This window comes from Diceros bicornis, chromosome 36 (assembly GCF_020826845.1).
Source record: "Diceros bicornis minor isolate mBicDic1 chromosome 36, mDicBic1.mat.cur, whole genome shotgun sequence".
In the NCBI taxonomy this organism is placed as follows: Eukaryota; Metazoa; Chordata; class Mammalia; order Perissodactyla; family Rhinocerotidae; genus Diceros; species Diceros bicornis.
The window spans coordinates 22,535,924-22,556,469 of record NC_080775.1 but is presented as its reverse complement, the minus strand read 5'-3'; the positions used below and the strand labels follow the sequence as shown (position 1 = coordinate 22,556,469).

General features: G+C 40.9%; 1 protein-coding gene across 1 annotated transcript in view; it reads right to left on the bottom strand.

Moving 5' to 3' along the window:
• Positions 1 to 9,840: 9,840 nt before the first annotated feature.
• ARMC3 (armadillo repeat containing 3) overlaps positions 9,841 to 20,546 on the bottom strand; it is a 93,280-nt gene continuing 82,574 nt past the window's right edge. Inside the window, exons 16-18 of the mRNA XM_058532565.1 lie at positions 17,211 to 17,411; positions 14,559 to 14,721; positions 9,841 to 10,157 (exon numbers count right to left, since the gene is read on the bottom strand). Coding sequence (XP_058388548.1) covers positions 9,948 to 10,157; positions 14,559 to 14,721; positions 17,211 to 17,411 — 574 coding nt within the window. The 3' untranslated portion in view covers positions 9,841 to 9,947. The remainder of the gene's footprint in view (positions 10,158 to 14,558; positions 14,722 to 17,210; positions 17,412 to 20,546) is intronic.

Sequence of the window (20,546 nt, the reverse complement as noted above, 5' to 3'; positions counted from 1 at the left end):
TGTGAGAAATAAGATCTATCCCCACGGCAAGTAAAAATATCTGTGCCCCGTGTTGGTCAGCACATACTGCTGAAAGATGAGGGTATATCAAGATATGTTCATTTTGAGCACTTCCTGCTTTTTATGTATTTAAAATGTTCCTGTAAAGGAATTTTTAAAAAAGCTTCAGTGATTATCTGCAAAATACCTGTATTAGATGACTTTACTAAATCATACATTCTCACTTCATTTGTTATTTCTAAGGATGACTCCCGTAGGAGTGAGGGAGTAGGGCGTTTGTTCTGTCTTCTTTTCCTCCCAGGAAGGAGGCCCACTGGGGAGAAGTCTATAAAGGCTTTCCCCGGTGACATTCAGAAGGACGCTTGCCACTCTCTTGGGTAAACAGTTCTGCTTGGAGTGCCTAAAATGTCTATCCTTAAGACCAGATTTCTGATTTCTTTTGTTTTCGTGGTAAACTATTTTTTCTGTCTGGGGTGGTATTATGTGTCTGGGATGACACATCTTGTAGTATCCTTATAAGTCTGAGCAGGGAGGATTTAGCATCTCAGGCATCAAGGCAGCTAGAAGCTTCTGGGGCCATCTTTTGGTAAGAAAATAGTTGCCTGAAATTTGAGTTCCCTGCCTTCTCAGTGAGAGAAAGTTGAACTGGCCCTGGATGGGAGGTGGGATGTTTGTTTCTGAGTGGGTGGTGATGGGGGCAGAGGATGAAAATGTACCACTTCATAGCACCCAGGATTACGGTACACTATTTTTTTTTAAAGCCTAAAAGGGGAGAAAATGTTAACAGTCATGAGTTCTCTCTGGTCACCGGACTGTGGGTGACAGTTGCTTCTTTATATATTTATCTACATTTTAAAAACTCTCTACAATGAAACTGTATTACTTTCAGAATCCTAAAACACTGTTTTTAAAGCTCCCCATTCTGGAGAAGGTCAGGAGGTATCATGGGGATGGTAGTGGAAGGCAGGCTCCAAAGTGGGAACACAGCCCCATTTGGGCCAGAACCCCGTCTGAGGGTCCCCAAACCATGAGACTGGTGGGCCACAGCATGGTGAGGGCAGGGGCATCTGCTCTCCACTTTGGAAATCTCCCACGCTCAGCAAGGTGCTCTCAAGGGCCATCTTTGTTCCCCATTCTCACCTCGAAGGGCAGCGTGCGGGGCCTGCATTCCCTTAGAGCTGCCCTTGACTGTGGTACCAGCTTCTAGCACGTTGATTTATGGAGCTATTTGGCGTCAGGTAATTGCCCATCAATATCCTATTTATCACCCAGCTTGTCACGGGTTGTGGCTGCTAGTCCAGCAAGCTTGGCCTTGGAGAGAGGGCCAGGGACTCAAAACACAGGAAGAGGACGTAGGAAATGTAACATGGCCAGGTCCTTCTCTCCCCAGTTTGCCTCTTACCGCTCAGCTTTCCCTTGAACATGAGGAGGGACAGGGCAGGGAACTGCTGGCTGTAGCATGACCTCTGGACACGAGGAGGGTTCCTCTTGTTCCAGACTTCTCCCCCAATACCTTTCCTAAATAAATGTGTTCTATGTTGGGAATAGGAACAAAATCTGCACATTCAGTAGACCATTACGTTAAAAAAAAAAAGAGTCCAGATTAATAGACTGGAAAGAAATATATCAAAACGCAAATACTCTGGTTGGTAGAAAACTTCTTTCTTCTTTGCTATATTTTCCATTGTATCTATAATAAGCATGTGTCTCAAAAACAAAATCATACATTTTGTATATGTTCACTGATACTTGAAATTCCACAAAGAGACATTCATTTGGCTTCAAGTTTTTTATGCTTTTAAAATGCAGATTCTCTTAGAAGCTGTCTTTTACAGCCTCACTGAGGCATTCATCCATCTAGAAAGAAGGCTTTGGAATTGACGGGCCCCCAGAGAGAGGCTCTGATGAGCCTGAGGGTGTGTGGGGGTTGAGGGGAGGGGCCGGGAGAAAAGGATGGAAGGTGGTTTGGGAAACCAGCTTTCCCCATCACAGGGTTGGCCAGGGGTGCACCTGGTGACCTGGCACTCTGGGAATCTCAAGTGCAGACGTGAGGACCCTCCCCCTTTGCAGTCCTGAATTCCTGGAAAGCCCAGCTGTTGTTTGGAACGCTAGAGATCAGGAAACACTGGACTTTCCCGGCCCCGCCCTTGCCCTTGAGTTTCAGGGTCTCTGCCAAGTGGCGCCTCCTCGGCCCTCTCTTTGGGGATGGGGAAAAAATGGAACCAGAGACTGAGGGCGTTTTACAACACAAAGTCCCAGCTCCTGAGTGATTAGAAGTGATTTTTCTTTTAAGAAACAAGCAGCCTTTTATCATACTCCTAGGGCTGTGAGAAACCATTTGGGCAGATTTTCCTAGTCTTGTTTTCAGATGGCAAAGTGAGAGGGCTTACATGTCGGCACCCCAACTCACCCTCACAAACCACAGCTAGAGGAGGGGGGAGGATTTCCGGTTTGGTCACATCAGGCGCAGCCTTCACGGAATGGAAGGAGGCTGTGGATGGTTGCTATTCGCAGACTCCCCTTTTTTTTGTTATGTCTGAAAATCTGGGTCCCAGGGCACGCCTGAGGAGAGCTAACATTCGTTGGGTGCTTCTTCTGTGCCAGGCACTGCTTTAACTACTGTATGCTTATTCATCCATTTAATTCTCACAGCAACTCTATGAGAAGGCGGCTATCGTTATTACCTCTTTCTGAGCAAAGAAACTGAGAGCCTGGGAGCCACTCATTTAGAGAGTAGCGGAGCCAGGACGTGAACCCGGATGTTCTGCAATGGCCTCCAGCTGATAACCACAAGGAGACACGTCATCTCCCACCGTGGCGTTTGCAGATGGTCATTTCAAATTTTGCTTACATCTGTGCGGTAGAAGTTTTAAAAAGTAATTATAATGAAATACCTTTCCAGGCATTATGCTAATTATAATGTGCTAACAATTTACATCCATAATTAGGAGACTGGGGAGTGAGTGATTCTGTTACTTGAAAAGAGAGGGTACAAATATTACTCCCTGTGGAAACCACATACCCAAGTCCCAAGAATAAAAAACAGCCTACCAATGGAGACTGGTGCCCAGTGGGAGCTATCATCTAAATATTTTCAAGGCCCAAGGATTTTAGTGATTAAATACACCAGTGGCATGAATATGTAAAGACAAGGAGGTGGTTCAGCCAACTCAAGTCTGCCCCTTTACAGTGTAGGGGAGGAAAAAGTCTTTTTCCTACTATCCTTCTAGGTACTCTGGCTGGGGTCCTGTAAATTGGACTGACAAAATTCAGATTAACAAGAGAAAAGCATGGGAATGTATTTAATGTAAGTTTTATGTGACAGAAGAGCCTCATAAGGAAATGAAGACCCCAAAAAAGCTGAAAGCTGAGGATTTTTATGCTAGGTTTAATGAAGAGTGGAAGGTTGTGGGAGATTGTGGTAAGACAAAAGGGTATGAGCTAAGGGTAGTAAACAGGGGGGGAACAGAGCAAGGCCTATTCATTTGGCTTCCTCTTGGAGTCCCTCAGTCTTCAGAGATAGGGAGGGCATCTCCCACATGAGGGTGTCATGACCTGCTTCAGGAGAGACGGAGGAGGTCAGGGAGACATTCCTGCATCTGCCATTTCTCAAATTCCTTCAGCTAAAAATAGTCAATATGGGGGCCCGCCCAGTGGCATAGTGGTTAAGTTTGCGCACTCTGCTTTGGCGGCCCGCGGTCCACGGGTTTAGATCCCCAGCACGGACCTATGCATGACTTCAGCCATGCTGTGGCAGGCATCCCACATATAAAAGTAGAGGAAGATGGGCACAGATGTTGGCCCGGGGCCAATCTTCCTCAGCGAAAAGAGGAGGATTGGCACCAGATGTTGGCTCAGGGCTGGTCTTCCTCATAAAAAAAAGCGATTTACATTAAGTCTCTGGACTAGGTTCCCAGCTGGACATCAGTCATCCTCCTCTCTCTGCCCAGCCCAGGTTTTCGGGACTATGCCCATAACATGATGGTGAACCTAAAACTTAGTCTTAAAAGAATCAGATTGTCGGTATTAAGAGATTTACCAAGGTCTTCCTCATTTCTTCTTTTCCTTTCTGTGGGATTTCATATTTGTGAGCATATTCTCTGAATGTGATGGTGTAGCAGCGTCAGACACAGCAATCCTGAGTCTCAGGGCATTTTTGTAAAGAATATGCGTGAGAAGGGAGCATTTGGGTTATCCTGTAAAATATTTTTAACTCACTAGTAACATTTATGTAGCTAACAATCATGGCTCCCGGGCGTGGAGAGGGCTTTCCAGTTGCTAAATTTTGTGCTCCTCCTTAAAGCCAGCTAGGATGGGTTCCATATTATTACTTCTGAGTGGGGCTCTGAAGTCCATTTCTGGCAATTCTTAGTTCCCTTTGTTCTGGACTATCTTTTCAGGGTTGTTAGTGAACAGCCTTGGAAGATACAGTGTCTCCCCTCTGGGGAAAAGGGCAGGCATGCGACTGTCTGTTGTAACAGATTAGGTTCTCTAAGCTCAGCGTTCCTCTTTTGTAACACAAGCCACTACACTTGTAGGCATCCATCTGGGTCTCTCCAGGTTGCCCTCATGAGACCTGGGGGCACGGAGAACTGACACCGCATGCTGTCTCATGCTGCTTGCTGTGCCATGAGCAATAAAGTCTTTTGTCTCTGACCCAGGAATCTCATGTCTTCTGACAGCAACCATGAAACTGTGGCAATTAACTCACAAGAAGGGTAAGATCTCAGACCCTTCATACTCTAGAAGATAGAAGAATTTTTTTTTCTTTTTTAAATAGGTCAAATTTGTCCTCATCCTTATTGAAAAGTAAGACATCTGCTTTGGCATCTATTGCATTAATATCAAGTAGATCCATCTTAGAGCTTGGAGAAACCAAGGAAGATGAAGCGCCAGTGTGAGAGTCTCCCCTGAATGCTTAGCCAAGGTGCCCAGGCACTAGGTTAAGTAGAGTACAGCTCTTTCCGCGTCCATGTTCTTAAAGTGCTCATCAGCTAACGCAAGGATTGACAAGCTGGCCCCTGAGCCAAAGCCGGCCTACACCTGTTTTCCTAAATAAAGTTTATTATCTAGGTACTGTCTATGGCTGCTTTTGCGCTATAGCAGAGTTGAGCAGTTGCAATAGAGACCATATGGCCTGCAGACCCTAAAATATTTACTATTTGGACTTTTAAGGAAAACATTTACTGACCTCTGATCTAAAAGAAGAGACAGATACATGAAGAATAAACAATTCCCTCAAAACACACTAAAGGCAGAGGTATGAACAGAACATTATGTGAGCATAGAATATACAACTAGGAACACACACACATGCCTGAACACACACATGCAGTCACATGTACACACACCCCTCCCCGCCCTCATGCACATGTCTGTCATCTGCATGCATGGTCTTACTTCATCCTCTCAGCAGATTTATTAGGCATGTAGATTGGGAGCACAGCCTCTGGAGACAAACTTGGTTCAAATTTAAAGCTTTGCCACTTACCAGCTGGGTGATTTTTGTGTAAGTTACTTAACATCTCTGTGCCTCATTTGCTAACCATGGGTGATACTACACATGCATCATAGGGTTACTGGAAGGAATAAATGAAGTCAAGAAATGCCTCTGACACATAGTAAACAATAGGTAAATATTTGTTATTATTCATCCCCATCTTCCAGAAGAGTAAACTGAGGAACAGAGAGGTTGAATAATTTTCTCAAAGTACCACAGGTAGAAAGAGGTAGATGCAGAACTCAATCTTTGCAAAACCTGGGCTTTTTACCACTGTTGTTATATTGCTTCTCAATAATAAAGGCTTATTGAATTTGTAAGTAAAATCACCTCAATAAAATTTCTTTACCTCTTCCAACAATTCTTTTTACTTTTTAAATTGTGATTGGTGGTTTATTTATTGGCAGATCCTACAGGTCTCTTGCACTGTGTGAGTTCATCAAGAGCTTTATTTGAATTCACTCTATTATTATATTCACACCTGACACTTTGATGGCTGTCTTTTGAAGTCAAGTCCACTTTTATTATTAAAATAATTATATTCATGGCTGTAAAAGCATAGGCCTAAGCAAAGCTTTTTCTAGCGGTCTATATAATAATATTCATGTGATTTTAAATAAAGAACAGTACTTTTAAATATAAACTCTAGATAAGTGGTTTGATCCTATTGTATTGCTCTAAGAATATACCAAAAATAGTGATATTTTACATATAGGTTTCAGAGTCAGTTTATTCTACCCTTAGTATTCTGCTAAGTTTTAAAAAAAGAAACAGAGCCAGCCCTGATGGCCTAATGGTTAAAGTTCCACACTCTCACCGCTTTGGTGACCCGGGTTTGGTTCCCAGGCATGGGAACTGTCAGCAGCCATGCTTTGGTGGGGGCTCACATACCAGAACTAGAAGGACTTACAACTAGAAATACAACTAGGTACTGGGGCTTTGGGGAGGAAAAAATTAAAAAAAAAAAAAGAGACAAAGATTGGCAATAAATGTTAGCGCAGGGTGAATCTTTCCCAGCAAAACAAACAAACAAACAAACAACTACCATCAGTGTGTGGATTACAGCCTTTCTGTGAATGGTTCTAAGGGAAAACGCACCATCTTCTGAAACCCCTACGTCTTATCCCCAGATTGCTGCCTCTGGCAGAGGACTACTATGGTGACATCTTGCTGAGAAACAAGTTACTTTTTAAAGAATTCTGTCAATAAAAAGAAAAGGTCAATATCCATTTGATTTTACATATTATTTTGAGCTTCTAGAAAAGTATTTTTCATGGATGACAATGCTGCTTCTTTGACGAGGAAATACTACTTTGGAAATCTGATGTGTACTTACTAAAAGAATTCTCATTGATGACACCTGCTCAAAGGCTAGAAGCCTGTGAAAAGGATTCTATTTAACGGTCCATTCTTCCATTTAATTAATAGCTATTTTTAAAAGTTAGATATTAATTTTAATGAAATGGTTTTATTTCCAGAAGAGAAACTGTAGCTTTTGATTCTGACACAATAACAAGTTACTTCATATAAATTGTTTTGAAATCTCACAACAATAGTTGCCCGAGTTACCACAGTCTTTCAGTGACAGAGTCAGAACTCTAACTCAGATCTCTTTGGTTCCAGACCCGTATTTCCTGGGTCTAGTTCTGACCAAATAACATGTTATTCCAGTCCAAACATGTGCTTCCTGAAGGAGACCCTTAGCACTTTCTCCTCCCACTGTAGTGACTGAGAAGCTCATGTAGTCCAGAGAACGCAGCTACAAAATGGAAGGGCTGCTGTCAGCCTGGGTCCTTGAGTGACTATGTGGAGCAGAGCCCCCTCTACTGACCTGTGTTTGACAGGTAATGTGATAAAAGACTTTTATCTTAAGCTACTAAGATCTGGGGGTTGTTTAGTATCACTGTATAGATATCCTATTCAAATACAGTTGTCTTTGCCTATTCTCCAAGTGGATTATCTTTTTCTCATTGATTTATAGGAGCTCTTTGTTTATTAAGGATGTGAACATTTTGTCTGTTACATATGCTGCAAATTTTTCTCCTTGACTATAATTTTTCTTACATTTTATTTTGCTGAGCAGAAATACTTTTGCTTATGCTGTATTTTTCTGAATAGGAATTTAAAAGCTTTATGTAGCCAAGCTTGTCAGATATGTTGTTCTATGACTTCTAGTTTTTTTGTCATAAATAGAAAGGCTCTCCCCTTGCCAAGATTATAATTTTCCCATTGTCATTTACTGAATAGGTTATTGTTTCCCCACTGGGGAGAAAAACTACGTTTATCAGTACTAAATCCCCATCTATATATATGGGTCTGTGTCTGGACTCTTAATATTTTTCTATTTTTCTACCTGTACCATACTAATTTACTTATTACTGCTTTTTAATATATGTTCTGATACACGATGGAGACAATTCCTCTTTTTCTATTTCAAAATATTTTTGGTATTCATTCTTCCAGATAAATTTTACTATTTGTCAAGTTCCAGAAAAGAAAATATGTTGGAATTCTAACCGAAATTATACTAAATGTATATATTATTATGGAGAGCACTGAAATATTTATATTGCTGAGTTTTCCATCAAGGAAAATGGTATCTTCATTTATTCAGATCTGATTAAAATTTTATAGTTTTTCTTGTATATTCCTTGATAAATCTATTTGTAGGTATTTTATAATTTTTGTTGCTAATGTGAATGTGATTTTTTTAAATAATAGATTGGCTTATTATTAAATTTTATGGCTCTACACTTCCCTGGTAACACAGAATAGGTAAACTTCAAAGACCTGTCTGAGAATATAATTTAACTCATTCCTGTTCAATAATTGCCCAGAACCCAGTTGAAAAAGACAGTATACATAATTGTCTCAAAGATGAAAAAAAAAAAAGTAACGTCTACCTGGACCATACGGAACTTTTGCCTCATTCCATTTTGATGTCAGGCCATTGGCATATGACAACTCTTCCAGAACTTACTAGAAGGTGGTTTTTCAAAGACATTATTTTTTATATTACATTTGTCATCTGTATGAGGCTCCCAAAGAGGAATTCCCCTGGTCTTCGTTCTTCCTGAGAAACTGCTTTGTGCTTGTATCTAGGGGATTCTTATGAATCATGTAACTGATAACATTTCCCTCTGCATAGACTGCCAGCTTGCTTAGAGTCAAGTCTTCACCCACCTCTAACAAATGGATGGGATTTTCGTGGAGACATTTGAATTCTAAGCTTATCTGGCCTTGTTGAACTTTCTTTCCTACACTTATGCCTGTTTTTCATTTATTTTTATCTTGCTACATCTTAAATATCTTTGTAATCCACTTTAAATGTTTTCTAGATCAAAACAGGCTTGAAAATGCTTCGATGGGTTTGTATCCTGTAATCCATGCTCTAGTTCATGAAATTGCAAGATAAATATAATTATCACACCATTTGATATACAGAACTGTATTTTGAAATAAAGAATTACACGTTCTTTGAAATCACACATGGGTTCATACAGAATAATCTGAGCCTTAATTTCTAAAATCACACTCACTTTTAAAAACCTTCTAGTAAAATGATTACACAAGTAAATTTTAGACTTACAGCTTGACTAGGAAATATACACTTGACGAGATTCATCATATTACTTGTTTTTATTTCTCTTACCGTTTGAAATGTGTCTCTCCCTGTTTTGTGCTCAATACTGAAAACACAATCCCTTAGTAAAGATTTACTCTATTTCTATATTTCAAAAATTTCTGGAAAACAAGAATTTTTAGGTTATATAAATTTAAAGTAACATTTTTGTGACCCAGCATTAAAATGTATTAAAGCAAAGCAGAATCGTTTTTAACTGAAGGCATATTTCCAAGTCAAATAGACAAGACTAAGACAAATACAGTTTATGGAAACATTTTTAGAAATATTTTTAGTTCAGTGAAGTATATTAAACAGTGTTCTTAATGGTTTTAAGAAATGTGAACAAAAAATTTGTAGAAAGAATTTATAATACTAAAGTAGATCTATAATAATCAAACTATCATAATCTTACTTTATGAAAGTGGGATAAGGTGACTGAAGACATTAAAAAGCCATGGACCTCATTTAACCAAGTGTTCCTGCAGCATCCTGGGTGTGAAGAATGACAGTCACGAGGCCACGGTGTTGTCCTGGGAACAGCAGAGATGCCCCTTAGGAAACAGTGGGGTGGATTAATTTCGACAATCATAAGCTTTACAGTGCTTATGGGACAGTGCCCATAATCTTATCTAATCAGACGGAACTCTTGCCAAAAGCCTGAAATCAGAAGCACACCCAAGTTCAATCCAAGTGTCTTCATTTCTACACAGAGAGAGCATTTCTAATACTTTTATTTAAAGAAACAAAATTAATAGGTGAACTTCATAGAGAATGTATCTAATGAATTTCTGGTTGGACCCCCTTTTGTGTTCGTTTGATGGTTTAGAGAAATCTGTACAGGTCTGCCTCTCTGCTTCTTAACTTCATCAGTCCTCCTGGATGGAATACGAGGTCAACTATGTATACCTCGGGAGGAGGGAGACCCCCGGTCACCCCCCTACGAGACTCAGTCCTCAGCTTTACTTCATTCCAAGCTCTGCCGTACTCCCCACGAACCAGAGAGCAGCCGACGCCAATTTTATCCGCCAGAGCCTGTGGGAGAAAACACGAGATCAACCAAGAGTGAGGAGGGAGGCGGGTGGGGGGAAATCCTCAGTTGTAAGACCCACCTTGGTTGAAGGTGAAATATACAACTCTTGCAAAGACGTGCTTAGACAGAAGGCTGAAAAAACGTGGAATATTGTTATAGGAGCCAAGAAGATGTGCTAAGTTCCCCTGTTCCTCAAGATTCTGTAGACTCAAAATCTCTGTGTAGGTCCTGCTGGGAAGTGACATTTTTCAGGCAGTTACGCTGCATTGTATCAGCACAAGATTGATAATGTCATTGGAGAAAAGCTATTCCGCAGGCTTTCAGCACCCGTGCATCTATCAATCTTTCCATGCTTCTGGGCTGCTCTTTGGGTGTGATGTGCGGTGAGATTGAATGGAGGGATCAAATTGGTGGGGACCTATTTCTAGCCGATTTATTCTGTGTGATGGAGCCGGGTGCTGCGGAGTAAGAGGAGCAGAATTGTGAGTGGCTGCCCTTCTTGAGCTGCCTGCCGCCACCCCCTCGGGGGCTGCATATGTTCCTTGGAAGCTCTCTCTTCAATTTGCCCTGATTTTGAGGTTATTAAAAAAGTGCCTTTAAAATAATCTGGAAACTTCTTAGCCACATCATAGTGGATAAGAGAGCTGGCTCAGACTGCCTGGGTTTGAATTTCGGCTCAGCCACTTACTAGTTGTTGTCACCTCAAGCAAATGACTCAGCCTCTCTGTGTTTCCATCTCTTTCTCTGTGAAATGAGGATAAGAACAGTATACCCACCCGCCTTCCTCGTGGGGTGGTTATAAAGATGAACGGAATTAATACGTGTCAAGTGCTGAGAGCCGTGAATGCTGGCACAGGGCAAGTACACAACTAATGTTCCTAGTACTAGAAGGCAAGAATTGTGTTAACAACCTGTATATTTATATATGAATGTAATTTATTGATTACTTACTATGTAATGACTGCACCAGGTAGTCTTGGGTAGACCAAGATAATTAGGACCTGGTTGTCATTTTTAGGGCCTCCTGTTCTGTCTAGTCTGAGACTGCCTGGTAAGCAGTCAACTCTAACACAACAGTATCTGAGAGTATGGCTCTACAACAGTATCTGAGAGTATGGCACTACAACAGTATCTGAGAGTATGGCACTCACAGTCTAGTGTGGCAGAGAGACAAAAATAAACATATAATTATATTCTGTTTTCCAAAATAACACTTACTGATCTCTTACTCCATGTCAAGGCACTTTAAATCATCAAAACAACCCTGTGGAATAGATATTATTGTATTCCCCATTTTGTAGAGAGTAAAACTGAGGTCAGATAATTTTCCCAAGGCCCCAGTAAGTGGTGACCTAATGGGAGAGCCAGGAGATCTGTCTCCGGAGTCTGAGGTCTTAACCTCAGGGTAATACTGCCTTCAACTGAGTGGAATGAGTTCCCATCTGAAAGTCTCTATTTTCTTTGTGAAGTGGGAAACAAGGTCATCTGCTTAGAAGAAGAGGTGGAGATGAAAAGGCTTAGGAGGAAGGGCAGAGGTGGGGCACAGCTGCTGAGGAGGAAAAGCCCGGGACCAGGAGCTGGAAAAGGGTGACCAGGCAACACACAAGTCCGCCAGCATTGGACACTATGAATCAGCAGTGGCACTCCCCACTGGCATGTTCTGCAGCCTGAGTGTCATCATGGAGAGGGGCAGGCAATTGGATTGATTCAGAGTGGGCCGGCAAGGTAGAGGGGTGGAAGGATGGGGCAAGAAAATGAAGGAAATTAGTGAGCAAATTATAAGGTCTATGGGTGATTTATCTAGGCTGCTAAGGGGGAAGAATAAAGCTAAACAGGAGCCAACAAACTGGAAGAAAATGGTGGAGATGAAGAGTAAATACAGGAGGAGTGAAAAATTTAGGAGGGATGGAAGGATAAGAGATTTTATCAGCGAGCATTGGTGTTCCGGATTTCAGTGGTGGGCTAGACCTGGGTAATTAATTGCATGACTCAGTTGAGGCATGAGGGTAATGAATTCAGTTTGGCATAATGCTGTGGACTGAATGGTTGTCCTCCCCAAATTCATATGTTGAAACCCTCATCCTCAACATGATGGTAATTCTCAATGTGAGGTGGGTCCTTTAGGAGGTAATTAGGTTTAGATGAGGTCATGAGGGTGGAGCCCCTGCTGGGGGATTAGTGCCCTTGTAAGAGGAGGAAGAGACCAGAGTCCTCATGTTAGGGTACAATAAGAAAGTGGCCGATGCAAACTCGGAAGTGGGCCCTCACCAGACACTGACTCTGATGGCACCTTGATCTTGGACTTCTCAGCCTCCAGAACTGTGAGGAATAAATGTTTATTGTTTAAGCCATCCCATGTACAGTATTTTGTTATAGCAGCCCTAGCTGACTAATACAGTTTCTATGAGGCACTCGAGTGCAGCTAGCTACAGGGTAAACGGTTACATAGGTCGGGAATCAGGAGAGGTTTGTGGGACAGAGGAAAGGATCTGGAAACTTTAGGCATTTAGCTGGTATTTAAGGCCATGTGAGAGGATGACATCACCATATGAAGTACATAAAGGGAGAAAAGAGAAGAGTCTGGGTCAGAACCTTGAGGGACCCTAACATTTAAGAGAGGAGTAGAAGGAAAGAGGTCTCCAAAGGAGATTGAGATGAAGTGGAAAGAGAGGACAAAAGTTACTGAATAGAGTGGTGTCAAAGAAAGAGAAGGATCAATGACAAATTCTTTGACATATCAAGTAAGACAGACAATAGATCACTATGATCCCTACTGAGAGGGAGTAAAGGCCAGACTGCAGTGAGCTGAGGGGAAAAATGAGGTGTGCAAGGAGGGACAAGGAGTTGAGATGACTCAGAATTTTGGCCGGCAATGAGAATTATCTACAGATAGAAGCAGTATGTTAGGTTTTGATTCAGATAGGCATGGGTTCAAATTCCAGCTGTAACTCTGGTTGACCTTGGGTAAATTCCCTCTCTAAGTATCAGTTTTCCTATCTTTAATACAAGGGTAGGAATTTCAACTTTCTTGCCTTTTTGAGACTCTTCACAACTATACTTGTCAAGAGCCTGGCACATAGCTCAAAATGATGGTCATCGTGGTAATAGGAGCTATAGGAGTAGTTGTAGACATTATGAGAAAAGACTTATATTTTCTCTTTCAATATTGTAGACTGAAGTTTAGATTTTAAAGGAGAAACAGCTAATAGAGAGAAAGAAATTTAAGACAGGAAAGAAGAATTAATAGAGCAAGAAATCCAGAGAAATAAGAAAGACTGGCATTTGGATTATAAATAGAATTAGCTTGGAACTGGAGGCAAGATCTACATGGATGTGATGAGATTTATAGGTATTTGGTAGAGGGTAGGAGTTTTGTACACTCAGTCTATGGTTCACAAGCCATTTTCTCAGTTCCTATTATATTCCAGACACTGGATACAAGAGAAAAAAAAAAAGATAACCCCCTCTCTTAAACCTGAGCCTTCTCTAGTGGCCCCCATGTCAGTGAAGAATGCCATCATTACTAGTTGCCGCACCCAGAACCTGGAAATAATTTTACTCTTCTCGGCAATCTCCTACACCACACCTAGGCAGTCACCAACTCCTTCCAGTTTTATCTCCTAAATCTCCTCTAAATTTACCTCCTCTTTCACCTGCTCACAACCATGACTTTAGTATAAGTCACCCATACTCCTTGCTCCAGTGACTTTCCAATTGGTCTTCCCATCCGCAGTCTGGCCCTTGCTCTAATTGACTTCTCATTCTGTTGCCTGAATGGTCTTTCAAAACCATGTTACCACTTTCCCCTTAACAATGTTCAGTGGCTACCCACAGAGTTTAGGATCAAGCACAAACTCACATGGTGCTTTATGATCTGGTCCTTTAGCCTCATCCAACCCCTTCTCGTTTCTTCCTCCAGACAAACTACTCTACGTTCCTCAAATGGACCATTGGCTCTCACATTAATTTTGTATAAAATGTTTGCTTTGTTCAGAATACTCTGGTCTTCCTTACCTGCTGAAATCCTATGTAGTCTCTAATACTCAGGCTATGTATCACTTCCTCCCCTGAAACTTTCCCTTACATCGCCTTGGAACCCACAAGTCTGAATGCAGGGACTGTGACTTTGGTAACTATAGATTTCCAGAACCTAAGAGAGGCCTTCGTCTATAGTAGGTGTATGATAAATGTTGAATGAACATGCTTCCAATAGTCTGGTGAATATATATATGTATGTGTGTGTGTATGTATCTATATATATGTACATATATATCTCAAATATAAGTAAATCTAAATGATAGGACTAATATTATCCGGTTAAATGTTAGCAACTGGCTCACTCCATTATAATACAGACAAAACATCTTTACCTAAAGGCAAATGAGGCAAAACATCTTACATACCTTGAAAAGCAAGGCTCGATGGTAGAAGATTCCTTTTTTGATCTGTCCAATTGGTATGACATTGGATTTAAGCTGATATTTTAGTTCACTTATATGAAGCTCCCAGCTGAAATCGTGCAGTTTCTCTTTTGGAATTTTACCGCCCATTTTTTCTGCCACATACCTGTGTCAATCACATTGAGATCAAGTCAGTCAAGTTTCATATCTCATTTGGGATACTCTGAGTGTAACTATATGTATAATGACGTGTAAAAACGATATTCCTTCTGATTTCTATTGTTTGCTTTAGTTTTAAAAATATACTTACTATAAGTAGGTTAACATTATGCTTACTGTATTCAAACTATCATATATAAACTGAAATTCTAACAATTTCATTCAACACGAAGAAAGAAATGAATGTTAATTTTCCCAATATTTATAACAAGATATAAATCAATATCACACTAAATTTGTATCAGTATGTATGCAGTTTTAACATCTTACCTTACTCTTGAAAAGTATTTTTAAATGTTTCAATCTGAAATCCAAGAATTATACTAATATATGATCCTTCTTTTAAGGAATTTAAATTCAGACAAGACAAATACAGAGGAAATTTTCCCATTAGATGCACAAATATTTTCAAGTTTTATAATTCTATTTTTTTTCTTAAAAAATATATTTTTTTAACTTAGAGAAAGACATGGCATTTATGTAACACAAGTTAGAGGAGAGAGGAAGAGGAAAAAAGGAAAAATAAGTAACAGTTAGGTGGGGAGGCAGAATGGATGTGGTCTAGTTTGCCTGTGAGTTTCTCATAACATTACAGATGTCAGTAAACTCCTAATATTACTCTTAATATTAAAGAAGTCACTGAATAAGCCAGTAAACACCTACAAAAATCTTCTGTCAACTAAGGCTACTACATTCTTGCAGTACAGATGGAATTGCACATTTTATTTTATTTTTTAATTTTTTTTTGTGTGTGTGAGGAAGATTGGCCCTGTGCTAACATCTGCCAATCCTCCTCTTTTTTTGCTGAGGAAGACTGGCCCTGGGCTAACATCCATGCCCATCTTCCTCCACTTTGTATGGGACGCCGCCACAGCATGGCTTGCCAAGCGATGCGTCCATGCGCGCCCAGGATCCAAACTGGCGAACCCCGGGCCGCCGCAGCGGAGAACGCGCACTTAACCGCTTGCGCCACTGGGCTGGCCCCAGAATTGCACATTTTAAAGCAAGAATTTCCTCTTGCTGTATGTGGAACAGTGGGAGAAGGCAATGGTGACAAACAATAGAGAGGGCTGGGGAGGAAGCCACTGAACTGACCTGCAGTTCCACCAGCCAGGAACCACAGGCATAGGGACAAATCACTGTATCGCTAGGTTGGGGTGGGCTCAGGTTAAACACACAATTTCTTGGGAATGATGAAAAGTATTTCTGATAGGAACTAAGCATGAGGAAATCTGACAAATGTTGAAATGGGCTGCCTCAGAGTTCTGCTGGTGTCATCACTTCTCAAGGACGTCAGGAAAACTTCAGTAGCCAAAAATGTTCTCTTCCAGGTCTGGCTGACAGGAAGTCAATGATCTGGCGGCTGTGCTTCTTGCAGTTGTCGCCTCCAGGTTTGAGGACTGCAACTCACTTCTGTTTGGAGTAGATACAAGTGCCCGTGGAGACTGCAGCTGTTGCACAACCCAGTAGCTCATCTACTGGTTGGTGTCAATCACGAAGCCTCTCCTCCATTTCTAGTGATTTCTAATCCCTTACAGTCACCAAATCAAGTTCTCAGCTTTCTCTTAGTGGAATCAGATTAAATGCTCTAATTAAGAAGGCAACTTCACTGGCTTATACAGAGCTCTGAGCCAGCCCAAACAGCCATTAATTAGAATACTCACACCCCCAGGCCAGAACAATGTGCAGCACAAAATATCAGACACGACATAAAAGTGGGGGATGGTTATTTGCATTAAAAAATAATTTGTGAGTTTACTGGGGCCTGCCCGGTGGTGTAGTGGTTAAGTTCCCATGCTCCGCTTCCGCGGCCCGGGGTTCACAGGTTAGGATCCTGGGCACAGACCTACGCACCCCTTGCCGGGCCATGCTGTGGCAGGTGTCCCACTTATAAAGTAGAGGAAGATGGGCAGGGATGTTAGCCCAGGGCCAATCTTCCTCAGCAAAAGGAAGAGGATTGGCAACAGATGTTAGCTCAGGGCTAATCTTCCTCACCAAAAAAATAAAAAAATTAATAATAATAATAATTTGTGAGTTTACAAATAATTCACAATGAGATACCTTGAAATTGTGAACACCTCATATATCTAATGAATAATTTAATTTTCAAACTTTTGATTCATTCATAACTTCTTCAGGGTCTCATTGAAAGATACTTTTAATGGTTTAGCTGGAGAAAATTACAAAGGCATTTTTCTTTAAGCAATTTCCAGCTCCTAGTTCTGATTCTTGCTGGAAATATGACCTAAAACAGAAATTGAGAATTTTTTCAATTCATTGTGTTTCTGCTTTGGAGTCAGAGGGAGGGTGCACCACAATAAAAGCTCAATTTTATTGTGGTGTAGTTGTCTGAAAATTGGCTAAAAAATGCAAACCACTAAAATCAAAACCTTTTTTCAGAGACTGAAAATGTATCTGTATATATAGACAGCTTACTTGGCAAGAGCCTCAATCTGTTCCTTAATGTTGGTTATGGGAAGTATTGATTTGGTCACTTCATAGACATACACACAGAAGTCAGGATCAGAGGGAGGGCACCACGCTTTATCTGAGCTTCCTTCTCCAGTCAGTTTGGGGACTGCCATAAACTCTTCTTCCTCTTTCACTTTTTCCTCCTCTTTTTTCCCTCTCCCTTTCCTGTGAGAGTAAACAACAGCAATCAAAATCACAAAATGAATAAGCATTAGCTGTGCTCTGACTTCATCTGAAGAGTATCACAGAAATAGAGTATTTTATACCTCAACCACTATATCATATATAGTTTTCAAATTTTCGATGACAAGGATAAAATATCATAGTCTTTATAGTATGCAGAAGAAATTAATTTTCAAGATAACACTACACAATTGATATATATTATGAAAGTCATGCATTGTCCTCTGCACAATTGCTTAGCAAGATGTCTGGCACATGGTAGGTATGTAATAAATATTTATTGAATTGGAAAAAAATAGGTTGCCTCCTCGGCAAGTCTAAGCCAGACTTATATCACTTCTTGCTTCAGTTGAGACCTTCTGCAAGCGGAATTTGGATCACTATTTTTAAGAAAAATTATCCAAAACATGGAAAAAAGCAAAACAAAATAAGGATGACATGGAATTTCCATGCCATGCAGGGGCAAAGACTTATCTAAAGTTTATATAGGGAATGTACTTAGTTCTGTACTTAGGAAAAATGAAATGTACTCAGTAAACAGTAAAGATACTGCTTAATTAAAAGATACTATTAATTAAAAGTTCCAGACTTAGAGAAGTTACTAGTTAACGTGTAGATTTTTGTTTAGAAGAGATGCAAATGATTTCTGTCCAATGGAAAAGATACTCCCAAAGGTTACAGTTTATTGTCCTGTAGGATGTTAAACAATTTTTTATGTACTCAGCATTATTTTTGTTGTTGAGGAAGATTCGCCCTGAGCTAACACCTGTTGCCAATCCTCCTCTTTTTGCTTGAGGAAGATTCGCCTTGAGCTAACATCTGTGCCCGTCCTCCTCTATTCCACATGTGGGTCGCCGCCACAGCATGGCTGACGAGCATCGCAGGCCCACACCCAGGATCTGAACCCGCAAACCCAGGCCGCCGAAGAGGAGCGTGCCGAACCCAACCACTACGCCCCAGGGCCAGTCCCCCGTAATCTTTTCCTAACATTTCTTAATTAAATTGGATATAAATGCCTAGCTCCTCAAATGTTCCTTGAACCAGTATTAATGTCTTACTGGTTCCCTCATTAATCAATGAGTTGAACAAAAGCAGTGATATGGGTTCTCCCTCCAGGTAACATGGAGTAAGCACACTTCACTCTGTCTCTCATGCTGAACACCGTGATAAAACCTGGACACGATGCCTGCAACAGCTATTTGAAGACTCTGAAAAACAAATAGTAGCAGGAAGATCGGAGAAGAGCAATCTTTGAATTACTATTGAATGGATGGTGAGTTTATGTTTTTATTTTCCTCCAGTATTCTCAAAGCTGAGCTAAACATAGCCCAAAATCTAAAAGTGGACATCAGCACAGAGAGAGCTCAAGGAGAAACCCTCTTGAGAAAGACAGAGTGGAGGAAAGCCCTGTTTTTGTTTTTTCTCCATTCTCTTGTGCCTCAGCCCCTAAGGAATCCTGTGACAGTGCTGGCAGTGGTGACATTGGGGTCTCATAAGAACCTAAAACTGCTATATACTTGCTCAGTCCTCCTGCTGTTGTTATGTCTACAGCTGTTTGGCTGCAGACATAAGTGCAGTCATGGCAAGAGTGTAGCAGGGCAGGGTAAGTAAAGTTTTCTGGCTTCAGGACAAAAAAGGAAGCCCCAAGGAACCAGAAAAAAACAAGGGATGTCATGGAGAGAGAGGAGCTCCGGAAAGCAACCTCATAAAATTGTTGATGAATTCTTAGGCCTCCCCCTGAGCTGCACATGCACGGTTCTAACCTTAAACGGCACATCATAGAGTTTGAGGATGGAACTATGGGATAGACCATCACCCAAGTCCCAAACCAGGCACTAGCTGGCACACACACAGGACTGCTCCAAGTAGCATTGCCAAGTCTTTGAAAACTGGACTGACAGTGGAATGACAATCACAGAACACTGGTTGGAATTCGAAGACTGAAACCAACTGGATCAATTGTCTGCTAAAACATACACAAAAAGGATTAGTCTTCTTAGAATATGTATAAGACTCATAAATAATAAGACTTATGGACTCATAATATTATAATCTAGTTACTCAGCATATGAAGAACCAGAAAAATCTCAACTCATATGGGAAAAGATAATCAATAGACACCAATGCTGAGAGGACACAGATGTAAAATGCTCCAATAAGTAAGGTCAAACACTCTTGAAATGAATAGAGAGTTACAAAGTCTTAGAAAGAAAGAGACGACACAAAAATAGAAATTTTGAATTGAAAAATACAACAACCAAAACTTAAACACAGCTCCCCGCATGAGTTTAACAGCAGAATGGAGATAACAGAGGAAAGAATCTATTAAATTGAAGATAGATCAATAAAAATTATCCAATTTGAACAACACAAAGAACAAAAGATTGAAAAAGCAATTGACAGAATCTCAGGGACTTGTGGTGCAATAAAAAAAGATCTAGGGGCTGGCCCAGTGGCACAAGCGGTTAAGTGCACGCACTCAGCTGCGGTGGCCCAGGGTTCGCCGGTTCGGATCCCAGACGCACACTGACGCACCACTTGTTAAGCCATGCTGTGGCGGCGTCCCATATAAAGTGGAGGAAGATGGGCATGGATGTTAGCCCAGGGCCAGTCTTCCTCAGCAAAAAAAAGGAGGAGGATTGGCATCGGATGTTAGCTCAGGGCTAGTCTTCCTCACACACACACACAAAAAAGATCTAATATTGGTGTCATCAAAGACCCATAAGAAGAGGAGAAAGGCTGCAGCACAGAAAAAATATTGAATAACTTAGGGCTGAGATGGCTTCTTCAATTTGGTTAAAGACATAAATCTATATAGTCAAGAATTTCAGTGAATGGCAATTAGGTAAACCCAAAGAAATCCACTCCCAGGCACATCAAAATCAAACTATTGAAAACTAAAGACAAAGCAGATGACATGATTGTCTGTGTAGAAAATCCCCAGGAATCCACCAAAGAAAACTCCTAGAACTAACAAATGAGTTCATCAAGGTCTCAAGATGTAAGACCAACACCCAAAAATCAATTGCGTTCCTATATAGTAACAATGAACATGTGGAAACCAAAAAAATTTCTGGAGCATTTATAATTGCTCCAAGAAAATTAAATCCTTAGGTA